The sequence below is a fragment of the Colletotrichum fructicola genome (genome assembly GCF_000319635.2).
Source record: "Colletotrichum fructicola Nara gc5 chromosome Unknown KSG_Nara_v1_contig01, whole genome shotgun sequence".
NCBI lineage: Eukaryota > Fungi > Ascomycota > Sordariomycetes > Glomerellales > Glomerellaceae > Colletotrichum > Colletotrichum fructicola.
In genome coordinates this window covers 2,460,872-2,482,051 of record NW_027094051.1, presented here as the reverse complement: position 1 = coordinate 2,482,051, position 21,180 = coordinate 2,460,872, and the positions used below count along the sequence as shown (strand labels likewise).

At 53.9% G+C, this 21,180-nt stretch overlaps 5 protein-coding genes across 5 annotated transcripts; 2 read left to right on the top strand and 3 right to left on the bottom strand.

The window, feature by feature from the left end:
* Positions 1-575: 575 nt before the first annotated feature.
* ELMO3 (Engulfment and cell motility protein 3) lies at positions 576-2,720 on the top strand (the record flags this gene model as incomplete). Its single annotated transcript, XM_032032136.1, has 1 exon — positions 576-2,720. One exon carries the CDS (start codon positions 576-578, stop codon positions 2,718-2,720), a length of 2,145 nt encoding a protein of 714 aa, XP_031888256.1.
* Positions 2,721-3,970: 1,250 nt separating this feature from the next.
* On the top strand, positions 3,971-5,179 carry CGGC5_v000715 (uncharacterized protein; the record flags this gene model as incomplete). The annotated part of the gene is made up of 1 exon (XM_032032137.1): positions 3,971-5,179. One exon carries the CDS (start codon positions 3,971-3,973, stop codon positions 5,177-5,179), a length of 1,209 nt encoding a protein of 402 aa, XP_031888251.1.
* Positions 5,180-8,309: 3,130 nt separating this feature from the next.
* CGGC5_v000714 (PX domain-containing protein) lies at positions 8,310-11,490 on the bottom strand (the record flags this gene model as incomplete). Its single annotated transcript, XM_032032138.1, has 7 exons — positions 8,310-8,951; positions 9,001-9,844; positions 9,895-10,255; positions 10,310-10,592; positions 10,642-10,950; positions 11,044-11,273; positions 11,328-11,490. The coding sequence occupies 7 exons, from the start codon at positions 11,488-11,490 to the stop codon at positions 8,310-8,312; spliced, it is 2,832 nt and encodes a 943-aa protein (XP_031888252.1).
* Positions 11,491-16,403: 4,913 nt separating this feature from the next.
* Positions 16,404-17,748, bottom strand: CGGC5_v000713 (uncharacterized protein; the record flags this gene model as incomplete). The annotated part of the gene is made up of 2 exons (XM_032032140.1): positions 16,404-17,052; positions 17,120-17,748. The coding sequence occupies 2 exons, from the start codon at positions 17,746-17,748 to the stop codon at positions 16,404-16,406; spliced, it is 1,278 nt and encodes a 425-aa protein (XP_031888471.1).
* Positions 17,749-18,849: 1,101 nt separating this feature from the next.
* Positions 18,850-19,324, bottom strand: cgrA (rRNA-processing protein cgrA; the record flags this gene model as incomplete). The annotated part of the gene is made up of 3 exons (XM_032032141.1): positions 18,850-18,990; positions 19,050-19,195; positions 19,258-19,324. 3 exons carry the CDS (start codon positions 19,322-19,324, stop codon positions 18,850-18,852), a joined length of 354 nt encoding a protein of 117 aa, XP_031888470.1.
* Positions 19,325-21,180: the final 1,856 nt, after the last annotated feature.

The following is a 21,180-nucleotide window of genomic DNA, read 5'->3' as shown; positions in this document are numbered from 1 at the left end:
CTTTCCCACCTCCTGCAGGACATGCGCAAACTTCCCGGCCGTGCGCATCCAACGCGGACCGAAGCCAACATCTGGTCTGTTAGGTTGCTTCTACAGCCCTCACCACACTCTGGCACTCTCAACTGCGTGTGTCTCCTTTTTTTAGTCCCTTACTCAGAACCAGTCCCTTCTTTTTGCCTTATCTCTTTGCTCGCCCCCTTGCTTGCTACCACAAACTTGCCAGGAGTTCTTTTTTTTATATTCTTGATCGACGCCGCGTCCTTCACCATCATTTCGCAGGATCTGCGAAGAAGCTTCTGCCCGTCTTCGATTTTCCTTGACACGGACCCTCTTCCGCGGCCACAACTTCGAGACATTACCCCGGACGCCCTCCTCTGTTTATATAACCCCCACGATCGAGACGCACCCCCGATAGCTGGCACCACAACCTTGGGCCATGAATTTGAGCGTGACTCCTCTCCCCTCCTGCTGACGAACCGACGCGACCTTTTCCCCCTTCGACAACCGGTCCTCGCGCCGACCCTGCTTACACTTGTCCGAACCAGCATATACCCTCTCTCGACGAAGCCGCCGCAATGGACCAAGCAGACATCCCCGCGCTCCTGTCGCGACTCGCCAGTGACGAGGATGCCGCCAGGAAAATGGCCGTCTTCAAGCTGCAGTCCTCCATCAACGATCCCGCTTTTGCAGACGTTTTCATATCTTCCGGCGGACTGGTTGTGCTACGCCGTCTAATCATGAGCGCTGGAGGAAACACACTGGCGTACTCGCTGCAGAGTCTCACGCGTCTTTTGGAGGTGGATATGGGCTGGGAGATTTTTGAGGGCTCGTCGTCCGGTGACTTAGTCGAGCGCATCGTCGAATTGATCGTAACGAACCCCCTCGTCAACATTTTGCGAGGCGCCATGTCGATTCTGGTCGCAATCGTTGCACACTCGCAATCCTCCGGCCGGCCCAATACCCCGCGCACTCCAGGCTCATTCGGTTTCAGGGCGCTGAAGCCAGCCGTCGCCGTGTACCCGCAATTCTTCGAGCTCGTCATCTCACAACTGCAGTCCGCCGACCACGCCCTGTGCGCCAACGCGCTCATGCTCATCAATGCCATGATCAGAGACGCCGTCTCCAGCGACAGCAGCACGAAGCCGGGGTCGCCTGCTATGGAGGAGTGGTCCAAGTTTATCAAGCGTTTGCAGGACTTGGGCCTGATCAAGGCCGTGTATAATCTCATGCAGAGCTCTTCATTGCAAGATCTCGCGCACCCACTGCTCGAATTTCAGTCCTTGACCAAGGTTCTACTGAGAAAGTGGCGCGAGGTGAGGGTTGACCTGGAGAGGCCTGAACACCGACGCGGCCTGAAGGGTTTACATCTGGCGAGCAATCCGGAGAAGCAGGTCAATGGGCATTCAAGACTGGATGAGCTGAATGAGGGCAAAAAGGGGAGTCGACGACACAACCCTGAGAAGTGGAGAAGACTTGGCTTCGAGACGGAGAGCCCCGCGCAGGAATTCGAAGTGCCTGGGTTCCTGGGCATGATGGATTTGACCGACTACGTGCGCAAGAATGAGGACAGCTTTCAGAAGCTGCTGTTGGAGCAGTCGACAAAACACCGAAGTGAGCGGTGCCCGGTTGCGAGAGCAAGTCTTGCTGTCACCATGATCCTCTACGATCACTTCGAGGTTGAAAAGTCGGAGATTGAGGACACGATGAAGAGCTATCAAGGCTTGGACGGTATTAAGAATAACGAGAAGCTTTTCCGACCGCTCCTCCTGCAGTGGTCGAGGCTACACACCGCTGGCTTGCAGGCTTTCTTCCGCGTTTGGAAATCCACGGCTGCAGAGCAACTGGACTTTGAGAAGGTCGCAGAGCTTGTTCGCATCCTCATTGAGCAGGTTGTCGGTCAAGCTGTCAGAACGAAGGACGTAGTGGAGGTGGAAGAGGAGCTCTTGGAGTACGACTGCACCAGGCTACGTGAACTTCAGATGGAGCTGCTTGAGCTGTCTTTTGAAGATCAATGGGGTCAACATTTGTATCAAGTCCGAGAGGAGTTGAGACAAGAGGCTCTCCAGTTTGTCAAGGAGCAGCGCATCAGGTGCCTACTTCAAGGTTCATGGTTCTCGAAGCCGCTACCCCGCCGAGACACCAACCCTCGAGACGAGACCAAGCGCCGGCTGTATACGCCACGGCCCTGGCGGTTTGCTAAGCTGTCACACAACAGGAGATACCTCCACTACGCCGACTTCGAAACTCAGACATCACAGGACCCCGGCCTGGATATTCTGACAGAGAAGGTTGACCTCAGCACGATCAGTTCAGTGGTGTCAAACGTTTCTGCATCCAACGAAGACACTCGAAGCGCGACTAGTAGTTCGACGCTCAAGAACACCGCGACGGTGAAGTCGACAACCAAGATTACAATCTTTAGCTACGTCAACCCCGCTGAGGCAGCCAAGGGCGGCGATGCCAAGGAGCAGGCCATCCTGACGCTGTACCCTGTGACCCATAGTCTGGCGTCAGAGTGGCTCGATGGCCTTCTGATGCTGCTCAACCAGGCGCCAATCACTGCTGAGACGAACAAATTGGTCAACCTGGTTAGTGACTTTGGTCTGAAGATCAGGCTGCTGAACGTGAGGATAGAGGCTGCATACACTGGCCCTCCTCCAGGGGCTGGCGTCGTCCCTAGCCGGGAAGGTCTAGATGAAGACTACTTCTACGAGGTTTGATTGCCACCAAAGCTGGTGAGCCTGTCGAAAGATTCGATTCATGTCTTTATTTTAGCTTATTTCCTTTGTGGTCCCTTTTGGCTTTCATATACCCGCGTTCTCTCTTGCGTCTAAAGCCGGGGATGTAACGAATGGAGCTGGGAAGAAGAAGAAAAAACTGCAGTCCAGTCTACAGGCTGTTTACAAAAATGTGCATAGCGAGCGTCGTTACATACAGAGACTGGATTTGTTGGCTGGCTGGCACATGTCTCTCCCCTGGGTTGATGGGGCGCTGAGGATGCTGCACATATGGGGGCGGATGGTTGGTTGAATGGAAGGATAGGTGTTTATAGCTTCGCAGACAGGCTCTCATATGATCATACCCCCCGAGGGCAAGTCTTGATGATTTGCTCGAGTACATTTTCTAATACCAAGTAATTCTCCAAGACCTTTATCAGTGATGAAATGTGCGAGGTGCTTTTCAGCTGTGATAGTGGCGTTCAACAAACGGCAGCTGAGGGCCCTTTGCGGAATGGTGCGCGATAGAGTACCCATATAGCAGATGACTTTGACTGACAAGACTTCCCCCGCTCAGAAGACATTCTCTTTCGGCCAAAATCCAGAGCTGGCCGCATCCAGGGCCGTGGCATGTCACCGCTGTCTGCCGTGGTCGTGGTGCCTTGCAGGGGTTTCCAGCTGGTAGCGCGCGGCAGGCGGGGCCACCAAGTTACCGTATCTTCTCAGCGCAAAGAGAATCCGCACTCCCCTGTCGTCAAGGTTTAACTGCAGGTGCAATTGGACACTCGTGGGGGATCCAATGTTAAACCAGCGAGCGGAGCTCACGTGAAAAGCTGGATTGGCCTGACAGGGGGGGTGCGGATTCTCTTTGCGCTGAGAAGATACGGTAGCTTCCCGTCGTCCCGTTACCAGCATGCCGGCCCAAGCTCCACCCTGTTGCTCCCCCAGCCACCCGACAATTCTCAGCTCCAGCTCCAACAGAAAGGACCCCTCCCGTTTCCTTTGGGTTGTCCACTTCTTGAGGGCATTCACCTTTACGATAAAGGCGGGGAAGTTGTCGCTCCACTGGCCGTTTTCCCGTTTCAAAGGACAATCGATTCAGACGACGCAGGGCACATCTCAAATTGCGTACAAACACAAGGAGCGCAAGTTTGCTGTACACCATAGGATTATGACATCACTCCCGTCCGAGTGAACCAACCACCGCTGAAACGGACCTGTCTCTAAGAAAACCTACCCTCCGCCCCCAACTCATGGTCCGCCGACTGCCGTGGACCCATCCACATCGTAAAGTCGACTACACCGGCAACGACACCTCGAGCGAAATGGTCTTCACCAGGACCCCGCGCGGTGGCAGGAGAGGAGGGTTGACGTACAACAACTCGTCGTACGGCAAGAGCAATTACAGCAACAACCGGTATTCGCGCGGCGGGTACGGCAATGGCGGGGGTGGTCCGAACACCCCGTCGTCGCAGAAGAAGCGGCTGGACGGGCTCTACCTGGAAGGGAACTGGTACTGCAACTGCGAGCCGCGGATGCAGGCCAAGTACCTTCAGACCAAGAAGCAGGGCAAGAACCACGGCCGGTACTTTTGGACGTGCGAGTCGAGGGGTTGTAACTTCTTCCTATGGGACGACGATGCGAAGAACCGGGCGGAGGGAAACACGTTGACGTTGCCGCCCATGCCGGAGGACGAGCCGACAAAGAATGGTGCGGCCATGCCTGCGACTGCACCAGTGCCTGCGCCTGCGCCTGCTGCTACGCTGCCAACGCCGACGACAGCCACGCCGAGACAGCGGTCTATGGGTGACTACCTCACGCAGCAGAAGGAGGCGGAGACGCCGTCGCGGACCGCAAAGAGGAAGAGGGTTCTCTTTGAGTTCAGCGACGACGATGAGGAGGATGACTTCGGACTAGGGGATATGTCGTCGGATGAGGAGAGGCAGATGAACGAAGCCATGGAGCGGAGCGCGAAGAAGTTGAGGGACGCGGCGCCGGTCACGCCATCCTCCCGACGGGCGGCGGAGAGCGAGGTCGATACCCCGGGGACGGTCTCGAGGACACTCTTCCCCGACGCCAAGAGGAGGAACACCGGCACCGGGTCCTTCTCCGCAGCGAGCACGGCGTCGTCGATGACTGCGAACCCCTCCATGTCGCCGCCGGCGTCACAGACCCAGGAGGAGCAGCTGGACCCAACTGACGAGGTGATGGCCCTGCTCAGGGGGCAAAAGGTGGACGAGGCAACGATGGGAAAGGTGAGGGGTGTGCTGCGGCGGTACGCGATGAAGGCCAAGGGGATTGCGAGGGGGAGAGACAGCGTCAGGACGGCCCTCAAGACGAAGGATGAGAAGATTGCCGGCTTGCAGGAAAGGGTTGCCAGTCTGGAGGATCGCAACCGGGCTCAGCGGGAGGAGATTGCCGATTTCAAGGCGAGCATTATGGATCTATACTCGAAGCACTGATGAGAAGGAGGGAATGGGTTACGATTAGGAGAAGCGGGATGGATTGCTTTGGGCGATTGGATTTGAGGATACCCCTTGTTATGATTGTAGCTTAGACAGGACCTGGGACATTGGTTGTTCGTAATCGGACTGGTTCTTTTAAAACGGTTGTCTCTTGTGATGAGGTCAGAAGAAGGTGAGCTATTGCCCTGTCGAGAAACGACTACTTCTGCGACGTTCACCTTCAATGTAATAATCATGATGCGAGACATTTGGTTCGGCTCTTCTTCCTATAACGTGGTTCACCACTCCGCGGGCCACCCCACTCCGCGGGCCACTTTTCACCACCCTTCATCCTGTCGGCCCAGTATCTCTATGAAAACACATTTAAATTTACTCGGTCAACTCGGATTCTGAAGAAGTAGACATGTCCTCTGCTTCCGGACAGGTTCTCGCATTATGTCCACTTTTGCGACAGATACTACATAACCGCAAAGTCCTTCTGCGACGTTTTGATGACCCCTCCTCCGGACCTTTATCACAGGCTTCCTCCTCAACAACACCCTTTTCCACCAAAAGCTGAGAAGCCTCTTGTCCAGTAAGAGGTCTTGAATCCTGTAATCGGGTTCTTTTGGCTCTCCGACGTTTCGAAAGTATCTCATTGGCCTCCTGAAGTGCTTTAACCTCTCCAGTCAAAAGTGTCAACTGGTGATTAATAGCCACTGTTGCTTTTGCAAGTTGATCAACAGAGGTTAAAATCGGTGTCGGTGAGCTTCCATGATGTCTAACAATTCGATTCTTAATAAGAGTGGACTGTTCTATGGCTTCAGTGGCGGTCCTTGGTGTTTGAGATGTCCAAAGGCGAGGTAGCTGATTGGGGGTCTCTGGGGGTGATGGTGTCCGTAACCTGATATCCAGCTTGGAAATCACTGCTTCTGGATCAAGAGGAACTAGACCAGACCCTCGGAAACCACCCTTGACATTTTGTTCCGTGAAAACAGCTTGGTATGCCAATTTAAAAGCAGGAAAGAAATCATCCTTCGTGATGTGTGTAATGTTGGCTCGCGCAAGAAACGAAATCTCGGCACCATATGCCTTTTTCAACGGACTAAAAACTCCGACATCGAGTGGCTGGGTAAGATGTGAAGAATGAGCAGGTAGACAGAGTGGAATAATGTTGTTTGCCTTGCAGTATTCGTCAAATTCGGCGTTGATGTGACTTTCGTGACCATCAAGCACCAACATCCGAAATAGGCCCTTTTGACGCGTTTTTGTACAGCGATTGAAATGCTGAAGCCATTCGAGACCAGTATCATGGTCGGTCCAGCCATTTGGAGTTGTCTTGACCACCCAGTTGGACGGGACGTGGCCACCAGAGTACCAAGCAGCAAGGTGAAATCGTCCTGCAACACACAGAAAAGGCGGCACCACGTAACCATCTGCTGCGATGCTGCAAATCGCTGTCGCCCATTCTCGATTGCCAGGCTGAATAGCCTTTGCTTTTCCAACACGTTCTGATCGTGTAACTACCATTTGGGCGCGAATCATACCCATCATAAAGCCAGTTTCGTCAAAGTTATAAAAGTCGCCGTCTTGGATACTGTATTTGGCACGCATGTTGATAATAAGTTGGAACCACGCGTTCAACACGTTTGGATCTTCTTGTAAGGCCCTTTGATAATCATAGACGCGAGTAAAACGCGTCTGGAGCTCTGATCGTCGTTTAATAAACCGATCTGTCCAATTCTTCCCGACGCGTCGCGAGTTGCGCTTCGCGGTTAGAAGATTGGCCATATCTTCCACATCGCATCTCCGGGGCGAGAATCCTCTGGAATCCAGATCAAGTATGTACTGGACAATGGCTTCCTCTTCGTCTAATGTCAAAGTTGGTGATCCGTTGGTCTTGTCGCTTCTAGTAGTCCGACCGGTCATTCTGTACTGCAGTGTCGATCGAGGCACGTCAAACTGCGAGGCAAGGCGTCTGATACTCAATTAAGGGTTCGTTCGCTTCGCCTCCATCGCAAGAATGATTCGGGACTCGAGAACGTGCACCGGCATGATCGTTGCGTGGAAAATGCAGTCGCAAAGTCGATGTCATGGTTTTGGTGAAAAGTGGCCCGCGGAGTGGTGAACCACGTTATGTCAACTGCGCTGCTAAGTTCTCTATTCGGCCGGCTTGTACCAGCCGTCGCAGCCGTTTGCGTTGACACCCTATTTCGTGTCTCTATTGCGAACTTCAAAGTTGGCTCTCATTGGCGTCTTACGAAGGAGACGAACATGACATAGTCGAAAGGGGGAGGGGGAGAAAACGATGATAAAAACAAGAGGGAAAAAAAGGGTTGAAATGCCAAAAGAATTCACTTGAATCCTTAACCCCACCGAGAAGATGATGGATCACCAGGGCGCTGCGATTGCGCTGACCTGACCACTGGGCCATTTTGTTCTTCTCGTCGGTTGAAAGCAGACGACCAGAGGCTGGCCTATGTAGGTCAGGTGAGTGGGTGCCCGACTGAGTCCTGGCAGCAAGTGTGTCCAAGTCCAACGTGCCTGCCACTTTCTTTCACTTACACTCACATGGTCACATAGTACATGCGAAGATATAGAAGTGATACTTATGCCTCTCGCAAATTACTTGAAATATAGCAGCGCCTCCTTGTCGAGGGAGCTCATCAATAATAATGAAAAGAATGTTGTGACTTCACCAATATCCCCGAACGAGTCTAGCCAATTCTCGGTTTGCAGCCTCACCTGGCAACGTCTCGCGTCAAACAATGCAATAGGAGACTCAATTGGAGCGATTAACCGTCTGGGAGCACATCTCAATAGTACGTCACGTTCATCTCTGCTGCAAGTTTTCCTGCCGGTCAGCCAGAAACATGATTATGGCTGCCCCGTGAAAGAAGATTACAGGAGCATTCTCGTCTATCATCACGCGATGGCAACCTGCTCATCAATGGTCATGACGTTGCAAATGAACCTCCTGCATCACGTTCGATGAAATCCAATGTAATGAAGAAAAGTCTTTACAATAACTAAGGTATAGTAGCAATAAACCAGGTATACGCCGTCGCGGGGCTTAATACCCCCAGTTGCCCGACCCTTTACCTCCCTTGTATGACCCAAATCCTGGATACCATGGTTCTTTTCAACCTTACTCGGCAAGAACCTCGCGCAACATGACAAGGAAGTTTTCCTTGAGTTTATGAACCTCAGACACTGGCGGCTTGACCGGTTCGCCAGCGCTCCGGCGAAGCCTGTCGCGTCTCTTAGCGCGACGTCGACGCTCGGCCTCAATAGGGTCGAGCTCGTCTTCCTCTTCTGCCTCCGCCTCGTCGTCTTCTTCATCCTCGTAAGCCATATCCTGAAGATCTTGTTGATCAAGACCGAAGTCGGAGGAAGAGAAGCCCGTGGGTACGAGATCTGGGCCGCCGTTACCCTCAGCAGCCATCTTTTGCCGTGTCTTGTCATGGTGCCACTTCTTCCTGGCCTCTTGCCAGGCGATGAGTGCGTTCACTTCTTCGATGACCTTGGCCTTGTCGATCGCACCTGAGCTAACACCTCCCTCGAATAGCGCGTTGATGTTCAAAGTGCCATTCTTGGGGCCCTTTCTGAGGAATTCCAGGATGTCTTCTATCCAACCCATCAACTGGTCGAAGAGTCCATTGTCATGTGTGTGAACTTCATGCACGAACTTGTAGAAGTTGTGCTCGTGCCTCTGGCAGAGATCGATGAACGCTTGCACAGTCTGGTTCGGGTCCGCGGAAGCGTCCTGCTCCTGACATTTCTCGACAACCTAAAAGCATGTCAGCAATTTATCCTCACTTCGATGGGGACCATCTTACCTGAATCATGTCGTCGATAAAGACGGCAAAGTCGGTGACGCTGTTGTAAACGTTCGCAGACTTGTAAACCCTGACAAGCGGCTCGTAGAAGATGGTGAAGAGATCCCTAAAGAGCTGGAGAGTTACTGGCTCCTCGACCAACTGCAACATCATCGCCTTGTCGTGCTGCCTCGTGCACAGTTTCAAGAACTGCTTAAGGTACGAAAACAGTTGCGCGCCCTGTTTGAGCTCTTCATCCACGTTCTCGACCGCGTTGTTGAATGCCACGTAAGCGTTGTACAGTCGGCCGATTTGCTCCGAGGTCAAGGCAGGCTCAAGGTACTCCGAGCGCAGAATAACGACAATAATGTCCATGTCCTCCGACTGAGCTTCCTCCCGAATAGCCACCTTAATGTGCTCCTCTGCTTCCGTGTACATCTTCAGTTTCTTGGTCAGGACCTCATCGCCAATCTTAGCAGCAAGAGTGTCAATAGACTTCTGGAAACTCCGGATGCCGTCGTTCAGCGTAAGGGAAAAGATGCGCTGCAGGAGTGAGCGTGTGCCGAAGGGTTGTGCCAGGAAGATGTCCAGGACGCCGGACATGACAGCCGCGGGATTAGCGATTCTAATAACGTTCTTCATGACGGTATACGGAATGAGCGAGTGGATCCTCTTAGCTTGGGCAAACAGCTCAGGAGAGTTGTCCTCCGCGAGAAACAGGTGGTAGATTGTAGCCGCGACCTCTATCCTCAACCACTCGGCAAACTTGCGGTACTGGATGCTCAGGTCCTGAATGGTCTCCTTATCCTTGATTTCCTTGAAGAGCGAGGTCAGACCGTTTCGCTCAACAATCTCCTGACGGAATCTGGGATGCCATTAGTAACACATTACGCATCTCACATTGCGGACACTCACTCTTCCATGTAGATGTCGAGCTCCGCTGCGCGCTTCCGCGCAATTTCGTAGAACTTCTTCTGCTCCTCCATGCGCAACTGGTCAACAGCCTTTCTCCGCTCAATGTCGTCGATATCGGCATCGGTCGGCGTGATTGGATCCTTGGTGAGGAATTCCTCCATGGCCTTGGTCTGCGCAATCTGAGGGTTTGACAGGAGAGAGCGCAAAAACGCCCTAAGTGAAACGCGCTGGCTCTCCCGCCATAACGTGACGGGCTCGTTGTTCTTCTTGCTGAGGAAAGGAAGAGGGCTTCTCGGTCTGCTGTCGGTTGACACGCGGGGTGAGTTGCGGCCGGAGGTGGTAGAGCCTGCGCGCTTATGCCCTGATTGATGCTGTTAGAGAGCGTGTTAGGAGTGACGGGGGAAAGGTCGCTCACCTCTGATTGATAGCTTAGAAGGCTCGCTTGGGGGAGCGAGGCCGGTCATTTGTGTCGATACAGAGGAAATTGACGACGCCGAAGAGTCAGGAGATCCACCACCAGTGAGGGAGGAGAACAGGCCCGACGTCGTGGTATCCGCCTTGTTCTTCTTGGGTAAAGTTGGGAGGACCTTTCCGGGTAACTCTATACGTAGTCTCTTGTGCAATCTCATAAAATCGCCATACCTTCTGCCGATGAAAAACTCGAGTTCGCCCTTGCGGTGGATGCGCATGAGGAATTCCTGGTCATGGTGTTAGTGAAGCCCCGCGTCTGTTTCGGGGTAAGCTTACCGCATGCTTGTGAGTCCTGATGGTCTTCCTTTCCGAAGTAATGCGCACGGCGGTGACATTCACGTCCCAGCCATTGATGTAGTTTCCCTCCGGCATTGTGTGCATGACTCCCGTGTCAATCGCATTGCTGTCCACGACCTCGATCTCCGAAAATCGTATCCTCTCTTCGAAGCCGGAGGAGGTCTTGCAACCCGACACCATCATCAACTCGACTAGCTTCTGACATTTTATGGCCAACTTGCGTCTCTTCGTTTCTTCCAATCTGTCTTCGGAGGATGAAATGTTCTTCGTCGCAAAGGATTCCAGGAACTGGACGTGGGAGCAAAACGAGTCAGCGCAAGCTGTGCCGGCGGGGGGGTTTTCTGGGCGTTCCAGAGATCGCGGGGAAGCTTTATTACTTACCAGTTGCAGCTTGTCTTGCCAAAACTCCTTCTCCTTGGCCTTGTCAAGGAACGGGAAATCGCGAACATGGTGAACGAAGATGTAGCGCAGGATAGGGAGCTCAGAGTCCAAGGGGGAGACCTCGCCGACGTCGGATTTGAAGGGGGCGCCGAAGCGCTTTAGGGCCGTGGGAGAGTTGAGCTCTGAGATTTCGTACTTGACTTGCTCGGAGATCAGCTCTCGCTTGAGGTCTGGAGGCGAGAAATGTCAGCATGGTCCCCGAAAATGCCAGTCAGTCGACATACAGTGCTCTTGCTTGCCCGTCAGAGATTGACCCGGCGGAGGGATAGAGGCATCGCTCTTGGTGCGGACGGGGAGCTGCAGGTCAGACTTGACGGCCGGAGCCGGGTCCTGGGCGGACGCTACAGCAGCACCATTCTGGGGTTGATCTTGCGATGTCGAAGCCATCGGCGATGTTTGTCTTGGGCCTTGTTGAGCTACCCGGGGAGCACACAGCGAGTCGTAAGATGCCTCTTGTCGATGCCAAGGTCGTGGAAGGAAAATAATGTTCGTAGGTGTTGGGAGGGAGGAGGGTGGACGTCGTCAAAAAGGTCGAGGTGATGGGATAGAGCTGACTGGCGTCAGACCCGGAGCGAGTAAGGCAAGGTATCTGCGGTTAGGTAGCGTAAGATAGGTAGCGTGGGTGTAGTCTCGTAGCGGCGGCGCGGCAACAATAGCTGGGGGCCTGAGGGAGGGGCTCGACGTAATAATCAATCTACCCTGGGCTGGGCTGGGTCCCCAAGCGCAGAGCAGATCCAATGGTGACGGGGCCCAGGTTCAAGTTGCAGGGTGCAGGCCCAGCGACCGCGGTGGAAACGCAGGCTCGTAGGGCCGCTGGAAGTAACGCGCGTATGGCGGGGTAGTTACAGGCTCTGCCGACAGCTTCTTTCTCTTCCAGGTTACCGTAGGCAGGTAGGTTGCCGTTCTTTTTTGCTGTGAAGCCTGGCGGAAACGAGAGCAAGAAGCGGTAACGGTAGCTGAAAGTCAATGCTGTCGCGATACGGCGGGGAGCCTGGCTTAAGCCTTTTTTTAGGTGGTATCCCAAACCGCTTAATCTTGGTATGTATGCAACTTTCTTGTCGTCTTTGTTTTTTTAGTCTCCGACTGCCTCAGTTGCCTTGCTTCCCGGTTTTTTAATAGCTCTTTTCTCTCGGCGGGAGCTAGGGGTAGTAGAGGGGGCATCACACGTCGTTTGGTGACGGCACGGGGAGACAAAATGAGCTCAGAGCTGTGTGTCCGTCGACACTGATGGAGCTGTTTTGGGTGTGAAGCAAGCGGTACGTGTGAGGTGGTCAGTCACCCGCGCATAGGGATGGATCGGGATGTTTATTCTCTTTTCAGTCTCGCAACCTACAGCCCAGCCCAGCCCAGCAGAGCGGATGGATCTCTCGGACACCTTAGCTCGGAGAGACGGCACACCAACACACACCCATACACCATCTCCTAAGCCATGTTTGGCGGAGACTCACGACAGGAAACAGCAGACAAAACAAGCAAGGCAAGGAAGGGTCCGTAACCGTATCTAACACGCGGGAGAACCCTTCTACGAACAGTGTGGCCGCCCTGGACGGGATGACGGCAAACCGTCTTTTTTGACTTTTTCTCTTCCCCCTCCATGTGCTGTGTGCTCGGCCTCTCAGCAGTTCAGGGTCCTGTCTCCTTGTGCTTGCTTGCCCCTGACAACAAGGCGTTGTGACGCGCGAGGTCGATGCTGAAGCTCGGTTTGCTCTTATTCGGGAGCCAACCTAAAGGCAAAAAAACCACCACAGGATGAAATACAGGGATATTTGTTGGGTGTGCTGGCTCACTGCCGCCCCTCCTCCGACAGCATGTTCGACTGTCACTGCGCAGCCATCTCCAAAAGCCAAGCCTTTCCCGCGTGCCTTACTGCTAGGGATGATCCACCTTGTCTCCCCGACTGCGCCACAGCCTGGCCACTGAGCCATTCTTACTTACGCGGTACTCTATGCTGGCACACTGGCTGATCGCATTCTGAGGCCCGAATGACGCTGAAGAGGTGTGGCGGTAACATCTGCTGCGGTGGTTTCTGTAGAGGGTTGGCCATGGGATGCATGACGTTGCCCCCTTCTGGAGCTGGGCCGAAAGCCGAGACAAGACCTCCTCCATCCTCCCAAGACTCGTTGGAGACACACACGACGGACGGCACGTCCACTGAGCACCACGACAGTAAACTCCAAGTGACATACCTCTCACACTTCACACACACTTCAGCCACAATCCCATACAGTACTCGCGGATTGGTACTGCAAGAGGCCTTGGCCTGCGCTTCGCTTCGCTTTTCACTCTCTCATACGAATACCAGCCAGCCACACAGGCACCTTGCTTGCCCTGCTGTTTGGTTTTCCCCGTCGGAGATTTTGACGGAGTCACACACTCGCCGCAGTCTGCAGCCCGCAACGTGTTGCTCCATTCGTTGACTCAAAAAACATCGCCCCCAACCAAGAAGCCTCTACATCCTTGGTAGGAGATCCGCTCCGTTTGTTGTCAGTCAGCCTTGCTGGCCAAGGACACAGACGCGCAATCATTGTCGCCATCAGCTCCTTGGCCCGGACGACGCCGAACGGCCCAAATGGGGCACCGAACGGCTAGCGCGCCGATTGTTCGATGGGTTGCGCTCCCGTGAGATTCTGCGGCCCTTCTTCGTGCCATTCTCCCCCGCCGTATCCACCTGCCCAGCGATCAAGCAAATCTTTGCTGGGCCTTTTCTGTCCGTGATGTGAGGATACGGCTGCTCGTAAAACATCCTTAAAGTACGTTGGGGGCCTAACCAATGTTAGCGCCACAATACGCACGAGGCTGGTCGAAGAAAGCTTCTGGATCCCGCGGCTCGCGGGAAACATTTTTCTCACCATCAGGACCCTCAGGCCCAACCAAGCCTCTGCGGAATGGATCACACCAGGTAATAAGGAACACGCCCCGTTTCCGATCACGCTTCATCCCTGCGCCTACGCGGATATGGTGCCGGGCCCAAGACGCACGGTAGGACTGTCGTCGGGGTTCGGAGCGGGCCTCTTTCGGTGATGGTCACGACATATGCATAACCCTCATTTGAGCTGCCCATCGGCCATCCCGAATCGTAGGGCTAGTCGCCGCTTGCTTTCCCCGGTGCTTAGCCTTGAGTTAAATCCGATGGTGATGACAAAGTTGAACAGCAAATATTCATTCAGCCTCTGAAGTAATCTCCGTCCATCAGTGCACTCGGAACGAAGGTGGAGGAGTCTGTGATGGTTTTGGCGGGTTAGGTCGGAAAGGCCCGCAACATCCATTCTGATCGTATTCAGTACGGTATTTGGGGAAATTCCGGGGCTCTACGATGTGTTCTCAGCCTGGATCGTATTCTACCAAAGTTCTTCCAGACTTGTCATCAAAAAATTGGAACCTGAATCCTGGGAGATGCTTACGACATCTAATTCCAACACTATCGATAACCCTTCAGTCTATATTCCAAGGCTTCAAAGTGCACTACTGATACCCGTCGTTAACGTTTGGCCGTGTCAAATATGGTCTAAATCACGACAGTTGATTTCAATATTGTCCATGTAATATGAATGAACAAACATGTGGCCAAAAGTGTGGGCGTGACGCTTCAGTCTCGTCGAAGCATGATTTCCCCAGCCTGCAGTGTATGCACCAGCTTAGCAAATATCATATCTCAAGATCATGTCTAAACTCTTGAATCTTCCCTGGACGCAATTTTGGGTACTTGTGCCGATATCCTGTGAGGGCAACCAAGTTTTCAGGCTTTTTGTTTTCTCCCTGGCGTAACTCCGTGAGCCGCATTAGGTGAAGGGAGTGACTTTGACGTCAAAACGAATATCTCTAGGAAAGTCGTATTTTGAGTGATCTCTCAGAAAGATTGTATTCTCTAAACAGGAAGAGCTTCTGCTATTCGCCTTCTACTTGTGGAATAAACCTTTACCTCTCTGTGGTAGGAGATGATAAGACGGAGTTCCGAGGAACCAAGGGCCTGCGAAGCTGAATTTGCATATTTTCAAAAGTCACACGATCCATCATTCCAACCTGACGACACCTTTGAATACGAGGACTTCAACTATGAGCCGAAGCTGTGCGGTGATACCACTGGATATGGGGTTACCAAGTGAGTATACCCACTGATGAACGAAGTGCTCGTTCCGTCCGCGTTATAGGTACCAAATCCCGGCTTCTGGATGTGGAACAAATAGAAGAGCTCTCGTATCATAAAGACTTCTTTCCCCCTAGTACGGGGCTGTGATCTGCCCACCGGTGGGTTGAAGGGACAGGGTCCTGCCTTAGGATGAGCAGGGTGATAGGTGTCATCGCCACAAGACAAGACAGCCTATTCTGGGTTATCTTTGACCTCATGTATCTGCATCTTGACCGTCTTCCGTCAGTCAAAGGATTAAGTGAAGAAGATCTGTGAGATGGTGACTCTTGTCCCTAACCAGGAGCATACCATCACGATGAAACCAGCTTGAAGTTGCAACTTTCATATTTCAAACCTGCTATGGGAGAAGTATCGTAGTTGAGCTACGTATGAATGTCGGCAACGAGACCGGTTCCGGACGTGATACTTAAACACCGGATGCCATCCACACACTGCTTCTTCTACCACCTATGGCCTTTGTAATAGACGATAGCAGCCCCTGAACTCACGAGAAGACTTGATCCCCACTCGGCAAACTGTTGGGTCTTATATGTATTCTGAACAGGCTCAAGCAAGAAACAAATATATGCCACTGATTAGGATTTCTGAATGAAACAGGAAGTACCAATACAAGAGACGGCGAGAATGACGAAGGTGGCCAGAAAAGTGATGGCGAGTAGATAGATAAGTCGCAACGGGCAGCATAACGTCGATATGTACGAGGATACTGCGGCTTCAAGTCCTTGAATGCCGCAATGGTCGAGAAGTGCTGTCGATCTTCGACTTTGAGCCGCGAGGGCGCGCACCCTTCTGAAGATGTCTAGAGATATTCTCTACTCGAGGCTGCCGACGGCATTTTCCTTACCTCTACCTCACTTTCCCAGCAACTCTTCCAGCTATCCATTGTCCACGAAGGCTGCCGTTATGATCGAACGCCTCCGGTGGGAACTTTGCGTCCACGGCGCCCTTGAAGTGAACGCTCAACATACTTCTCCAGGCTTTCATTCCGCTCCCCCTACATTTCCAACCATGATGTACAAGTCTATTAGGAAAGCAGAAGAGAGTCAAAGTAGATGTAACCGATTATTCTATTGAGGGGTATCAAATATTACCATGTAAAACCTCGCAATGCCTATCCCATGCGCTTTCAAACCGGATATTCCAGATGCCTCACCTACAACTCGTCAAAAACCCTCAACCTGTCCTCTTCCTCTCTTCCACCGCGATCTCCCCACAGCGGCGGCACATGCCTTTCCTGACTCCCGTCACCCTTGCTATCAACACCCAAGCCCGGAGTGCGATTAGCACCCTTCTCGACAATCCTGGCAGCGACGTCCTCCAGGTCGACACCGCCAACTTGCTGCGCATACTGTGCACCGATAAACAACAGGATCAAGATGGCGAACACGACAGACATGACGATCCAGACAGTCCGCAACCTCTTGCGCGTCTTCTCTTGCCACTCCCTGTCTGCCCTCTCCCATCCCTCGATGCGTCTCCTGACAAGGTCAACCCTCTCCCCGAGCCCCTGAATCCGCGTCCTGCCCTTCTCGATCCTCGTCTGCAACGCCTCGATGCGTTGCTCCTGTTCGTTGAACTGCCCAAAGGTAGCCAGCTGCCCGTCGACGTCCCGCGCCATCTCTTCGGCTTCGCGCTCAAACTCCCCCGTCAGCCGCCGAGACGCCACCGCCAGCTCCTTGATCGCCGATATGGTATTGTGCAGCATGCTCTTCTTCTCGAGGACGGAGTAGTACGTCTCGTCAAGCCGGCGCGTCGTCGTCGTTGAGAAGCTGCTCAGGTCCACGAGCGACTTCTTCAAACCCCTGCATATCGCATCGAGTCAGTATGGAACACACCCCTTTTTCCTTTGCGCGCAAGATTAAAACATACGTGACCCTGTTGGCAGTCCTCTCCTTCTCCACCACCAGTGAAGTCGCAGTATTGGCTTTCTTTCCCTTCCCTCGAGGCGGCGAGACGTTCAAAGAATTCTCCCCGCCCCCGAGCATGGGGCCAACAAGGGCACTCGTCCGTCTGCTCGAGTCCGGACTCCTGCTGGGCGTCGCGAACTCCGACCTCGTCATGTCGAGCGAGCTCCTCCCCAACACCAAGCTCCGATCAGCCGCCGACAGCCCGGGAGACCTCTCGTCTGGGAAGAGGAACTTGCTGCTGTTGTCCCGCCTGCTGCTGTGGTGGTGTGGCTGCGGCGTCGGGTGGTGGTGGTGACTGTGGCGGTGACGATGCATCTTGAGCGGCGGCGAGAACTCGGTGATGGAGCGGGTGATCTGGTGCCTCGGTCTGCGCGCAGGCAGCAGGGCGGCAGCAGCTGCGGTGGCAGTCGATGTTGCGGTAGCAGTTGCAGTCGCAGTCGTGGTAGCCGCGGGCGCGGGAGCAGCCTTGTCGGAGGAGGTGCCGTGGCCGTTGCCGTTGCTGTTACCGGACGAAGAGTTGCTGATGCCCGCTGCTGTCGACAATGCTACCATCGACGCCGCCGTCGGCAGCTCGAAGCGGGCGGCGGACATGGTTTCACCTTGTTGACCGTCGTCCCTTGTTTCGTCGCTCGTGGGCCTTGGAAGTCCCAAGTTTGGCTGACTGGTGCTGGGCCGCCGACCGCCGCTACCGCGTTCGCCGCCGCGGGCACCCGGTCAAGACGGCTTTTGGGATGGGATGGGCTGGGCTGGACTGGGCCCCGGTTAGACTTTTGTGTGTGTCGCCTGCCTTGTCTTTTGGCTTCTGGGCTTGGGACGGTCAATGCTTCGAACGGCACAAAAGATTGTGGCTTGTTCCCTGGAGAAGGAAAAGGGTAAGCGTGTGTCGGTTCGCGGTGTGTTAGAGGGAGGACAGCCAGCAGGCAAGCCGACAAGGAGACGGGAAGGTGGAGGTGGAATGTGCACGGTTTCGCGGCGCGGAACCGAAGCTCTCAGCACGAGTGGTCCGTCTTGGGCCAATGACGCACTTTCACATGCCCCTTACCCCAGGTTCCTCCTGTATGGCTTGCATCAACTGAAACGTCGTCTGAACCTCACTGCCGGCATCCACCCTGCCATGTTGGTTTTTGGGCCGAGGATGCAGAGAGAACCACCCAGGTTTACAGCTTCACGTCAGACGTTTATCGTTTCTATTGTCAACTATGGATTGATTCGAGCTGGTGTTGGGCTCGGTTCCATCTCCGTCATCTGTCCTCTGTTCCGATCGCAACGCGAGACGAAGTTTCGGATGGCTAGCCTCATAGGGCTTTTCGTGAGAACAATCAAGTCGCTTTTCTCTTCGCATTTTTCCCGTCTCCTGCTGGCTTACCTCACCAACTGCCCTTCGCCGGCTCCGAACTCGCCTCCGAAGTGACGTTTCCGCGCCCGCCGTTCCGATGAACGAGCCGCACTCTAAGCACACGTTCCCCCGAAGCCGTTCCCTCCTGTCCCGTATAACGTTCACCCTCGCATGAGCCCCTGTGACACCTTGTTTGTTCGCCGAGCTGCGCGAACCCGGGAACGGAAGGCCCGAATCCTCCTTCGCTCCCCGACAGTGTTTCGGTATTTGTCAACGGGACCGGCGTTGAAAGAAAAATTTGCCGGCGCAGAGAGGCTTTTGCCCGCTCAAGTGGTCTCTGTTTGACTCGGACTCGCTCATGAGTTGATGAGCTTGTTTCGTTTCTCCTTCCTCTTCAGCCTCTCCACCCGTTTCTTGTGCATCTTCTCAGCCATCTTCTCGTAACGTTCCTTCTCCTCCTTTGCGGCCTTCTTATCCTTGAGGTTCTGGATGCGTTGCTGGAAGCTGTGTCAACACGACGTCTCCTAACAGGGAGTGAGGGCGGTCAGCAATGTACCTTGCGCTCTGCCTCCTTCTCGTCCTTCATTTCCTTCTCCTTCGCCTTCATAGCCGCCATCGCAACGCGCTCCTTGGCGCGCTTCTCGTAGGACGTCAAGCCTGACGTCGGCCTGAAGGCCTTCTTGGGCGCATGCCATTGCTTGCCTGTCGCAGGGAGAGTTAGCTAGGTGCGCCGTATCGGCCGGAGAATGGGGCAGATGAGGTACCATTCTTCCGCATGCCAAGCGGCTTGTCAGCAGCGGAGGTCGTGGCCGTAGCCTTGTCTGCGGACATGACGGCAGCGTTGAAGAATTGCAGAGCTGGAGGCGGAGGAACGTTAATCGAACGTTAATTTGCGCAGTTGAAATTCGCTGTTCTGCGGACGGCTGGGAAGTTTGCCATGTCGAACAGAAAAATTTCGGCGGGGCACAAGGCTGCAGAGACGGCTAGCGCGTCCGACCAACCAGTAATGTTGCGCCTGTGGCGGTACAACTCCACAAATTAAAGGACGTGCATAACATGTGGCTAGTGCTTCACGAAGGGTCCAGCGTCCTGAATCCTCAACCAGGGGAGGCGCGCATGAGGAATGCGAGCATCGGGAATCAATGTCGATGGGGGTTTGAATTGACAATTTCGATCGTCGGGGACAGAGACACGGTGCCCAACCATTGACCAGATCGTTCGACAAACGATGGTCTGTACTTCCAGAAGCCTCGGACAGAAGCCTCAGACGCTGCGTGTCTTCGGGAGAGGCTTTTCCCGTCACACATCAATAAAAGATTCGATGCGCCCCCCGTTGTTTGAAATGACGCCTAAGATTCGTTTCCAAGAAATTGTTGGTCATACGTCGGGAGGTCGCCAGCTTTCATCAAACGGTCGTGGCTCAGGGCTGGGCCCGGCCTTGAGACATTACGTCGTTATGTGCCTCAAAGAAATGCCCTCCAGCTCAGCCTTTGGCAGTGTTATGATTGGTCTCATTGTTGAGATGGCGGCCACGGAAGCAGAAAAGACGTTGACAGTTGGGTCAGCGGGATTAATCAGACAGATTGCAATGGAGTTGCACCCAGCAGATGACGGCTGATATCCGGTATTGAGCTGTGGTGGTGGTGGCTCGTGAGGCTGCCGAGATGAACGCGGCAGACCTTTTCAGTCTCCAGTTGCCAACTTGGTCACCAATATCAGAATTTGGACACGACATCCCTGCTCGTTTGACCAATCGAGAAGTCCCGTACGCGTTCGAGGCCGCGTTAAACTTGGATATCCCAGACTGCGACCCCAGGTTCCCGATGCGAGGGCCCCAAAGATCCTCTTAGATGATGGGTGCTTGGCCACCTGAAGCAGGGATACCGGCGTCGTTTGATCCCGAGGAGTGAGATTAGGTAAAGGACAGCTGGCAGTGAACAAAAATTTGAACAACGGCAGTGTTGAGAGAAAATTATGATGACTTGCCCACCGCTTCCTGTCATTAATGTCATTACCGAGGCGTGGGCGGCGTGGGGTTTGCTGAAAGCGGCTGGTAGTCATCTGGCAGGCGAAATTACCTTGGGTCATCCGCAATTCGACTGGACCCGGCGCGGTGCGCTCTGATTTGCCGCCCGCCAACGCTGATTGAGGGCTGGGAGGCTGGCGCGGGAAAGACTGGTATTCTTAGAACAGTTTGGCAGATCGGATCGGATATGAAATGATGCAAGGCAGGATGTTTTGGGCCGGAGCCGCGCTTGCAAGACTGACGAAAGGTCGGGGAAAGAAACATTGGACAAGGGAACAGGAGGAAATGGGTCTCATTGAGAACTGAGCCATCCTGGTCCGGTGGAGATGGTTGCCAGCCAAGGAGGCAAAGCATCAATCACGAGGAGGATTTTTGTTCCCTGCCGGGAGATGAGGGCCTCCCCAAGGAGGAACTGGTCCTGATTTCCCCATGCAGGTGTGTCTGATGCAGAGAGGGAGTCCACGGTGTCGTGGACCAGGCCACGAACCCGACGCCGACAGACCATGATTCGGAGGGAATCTCGGTAACCAACGCTACCAAGGCAATCAGGGCAATCAATCATGTTGGACATGTCGCCGGCCCAAACTTTCCAAGTTGTCGGGCGCTGATTGAAAGCTGCTACTGACGTACGTGCCATGCCGTGTGTATCTATCATGGCACT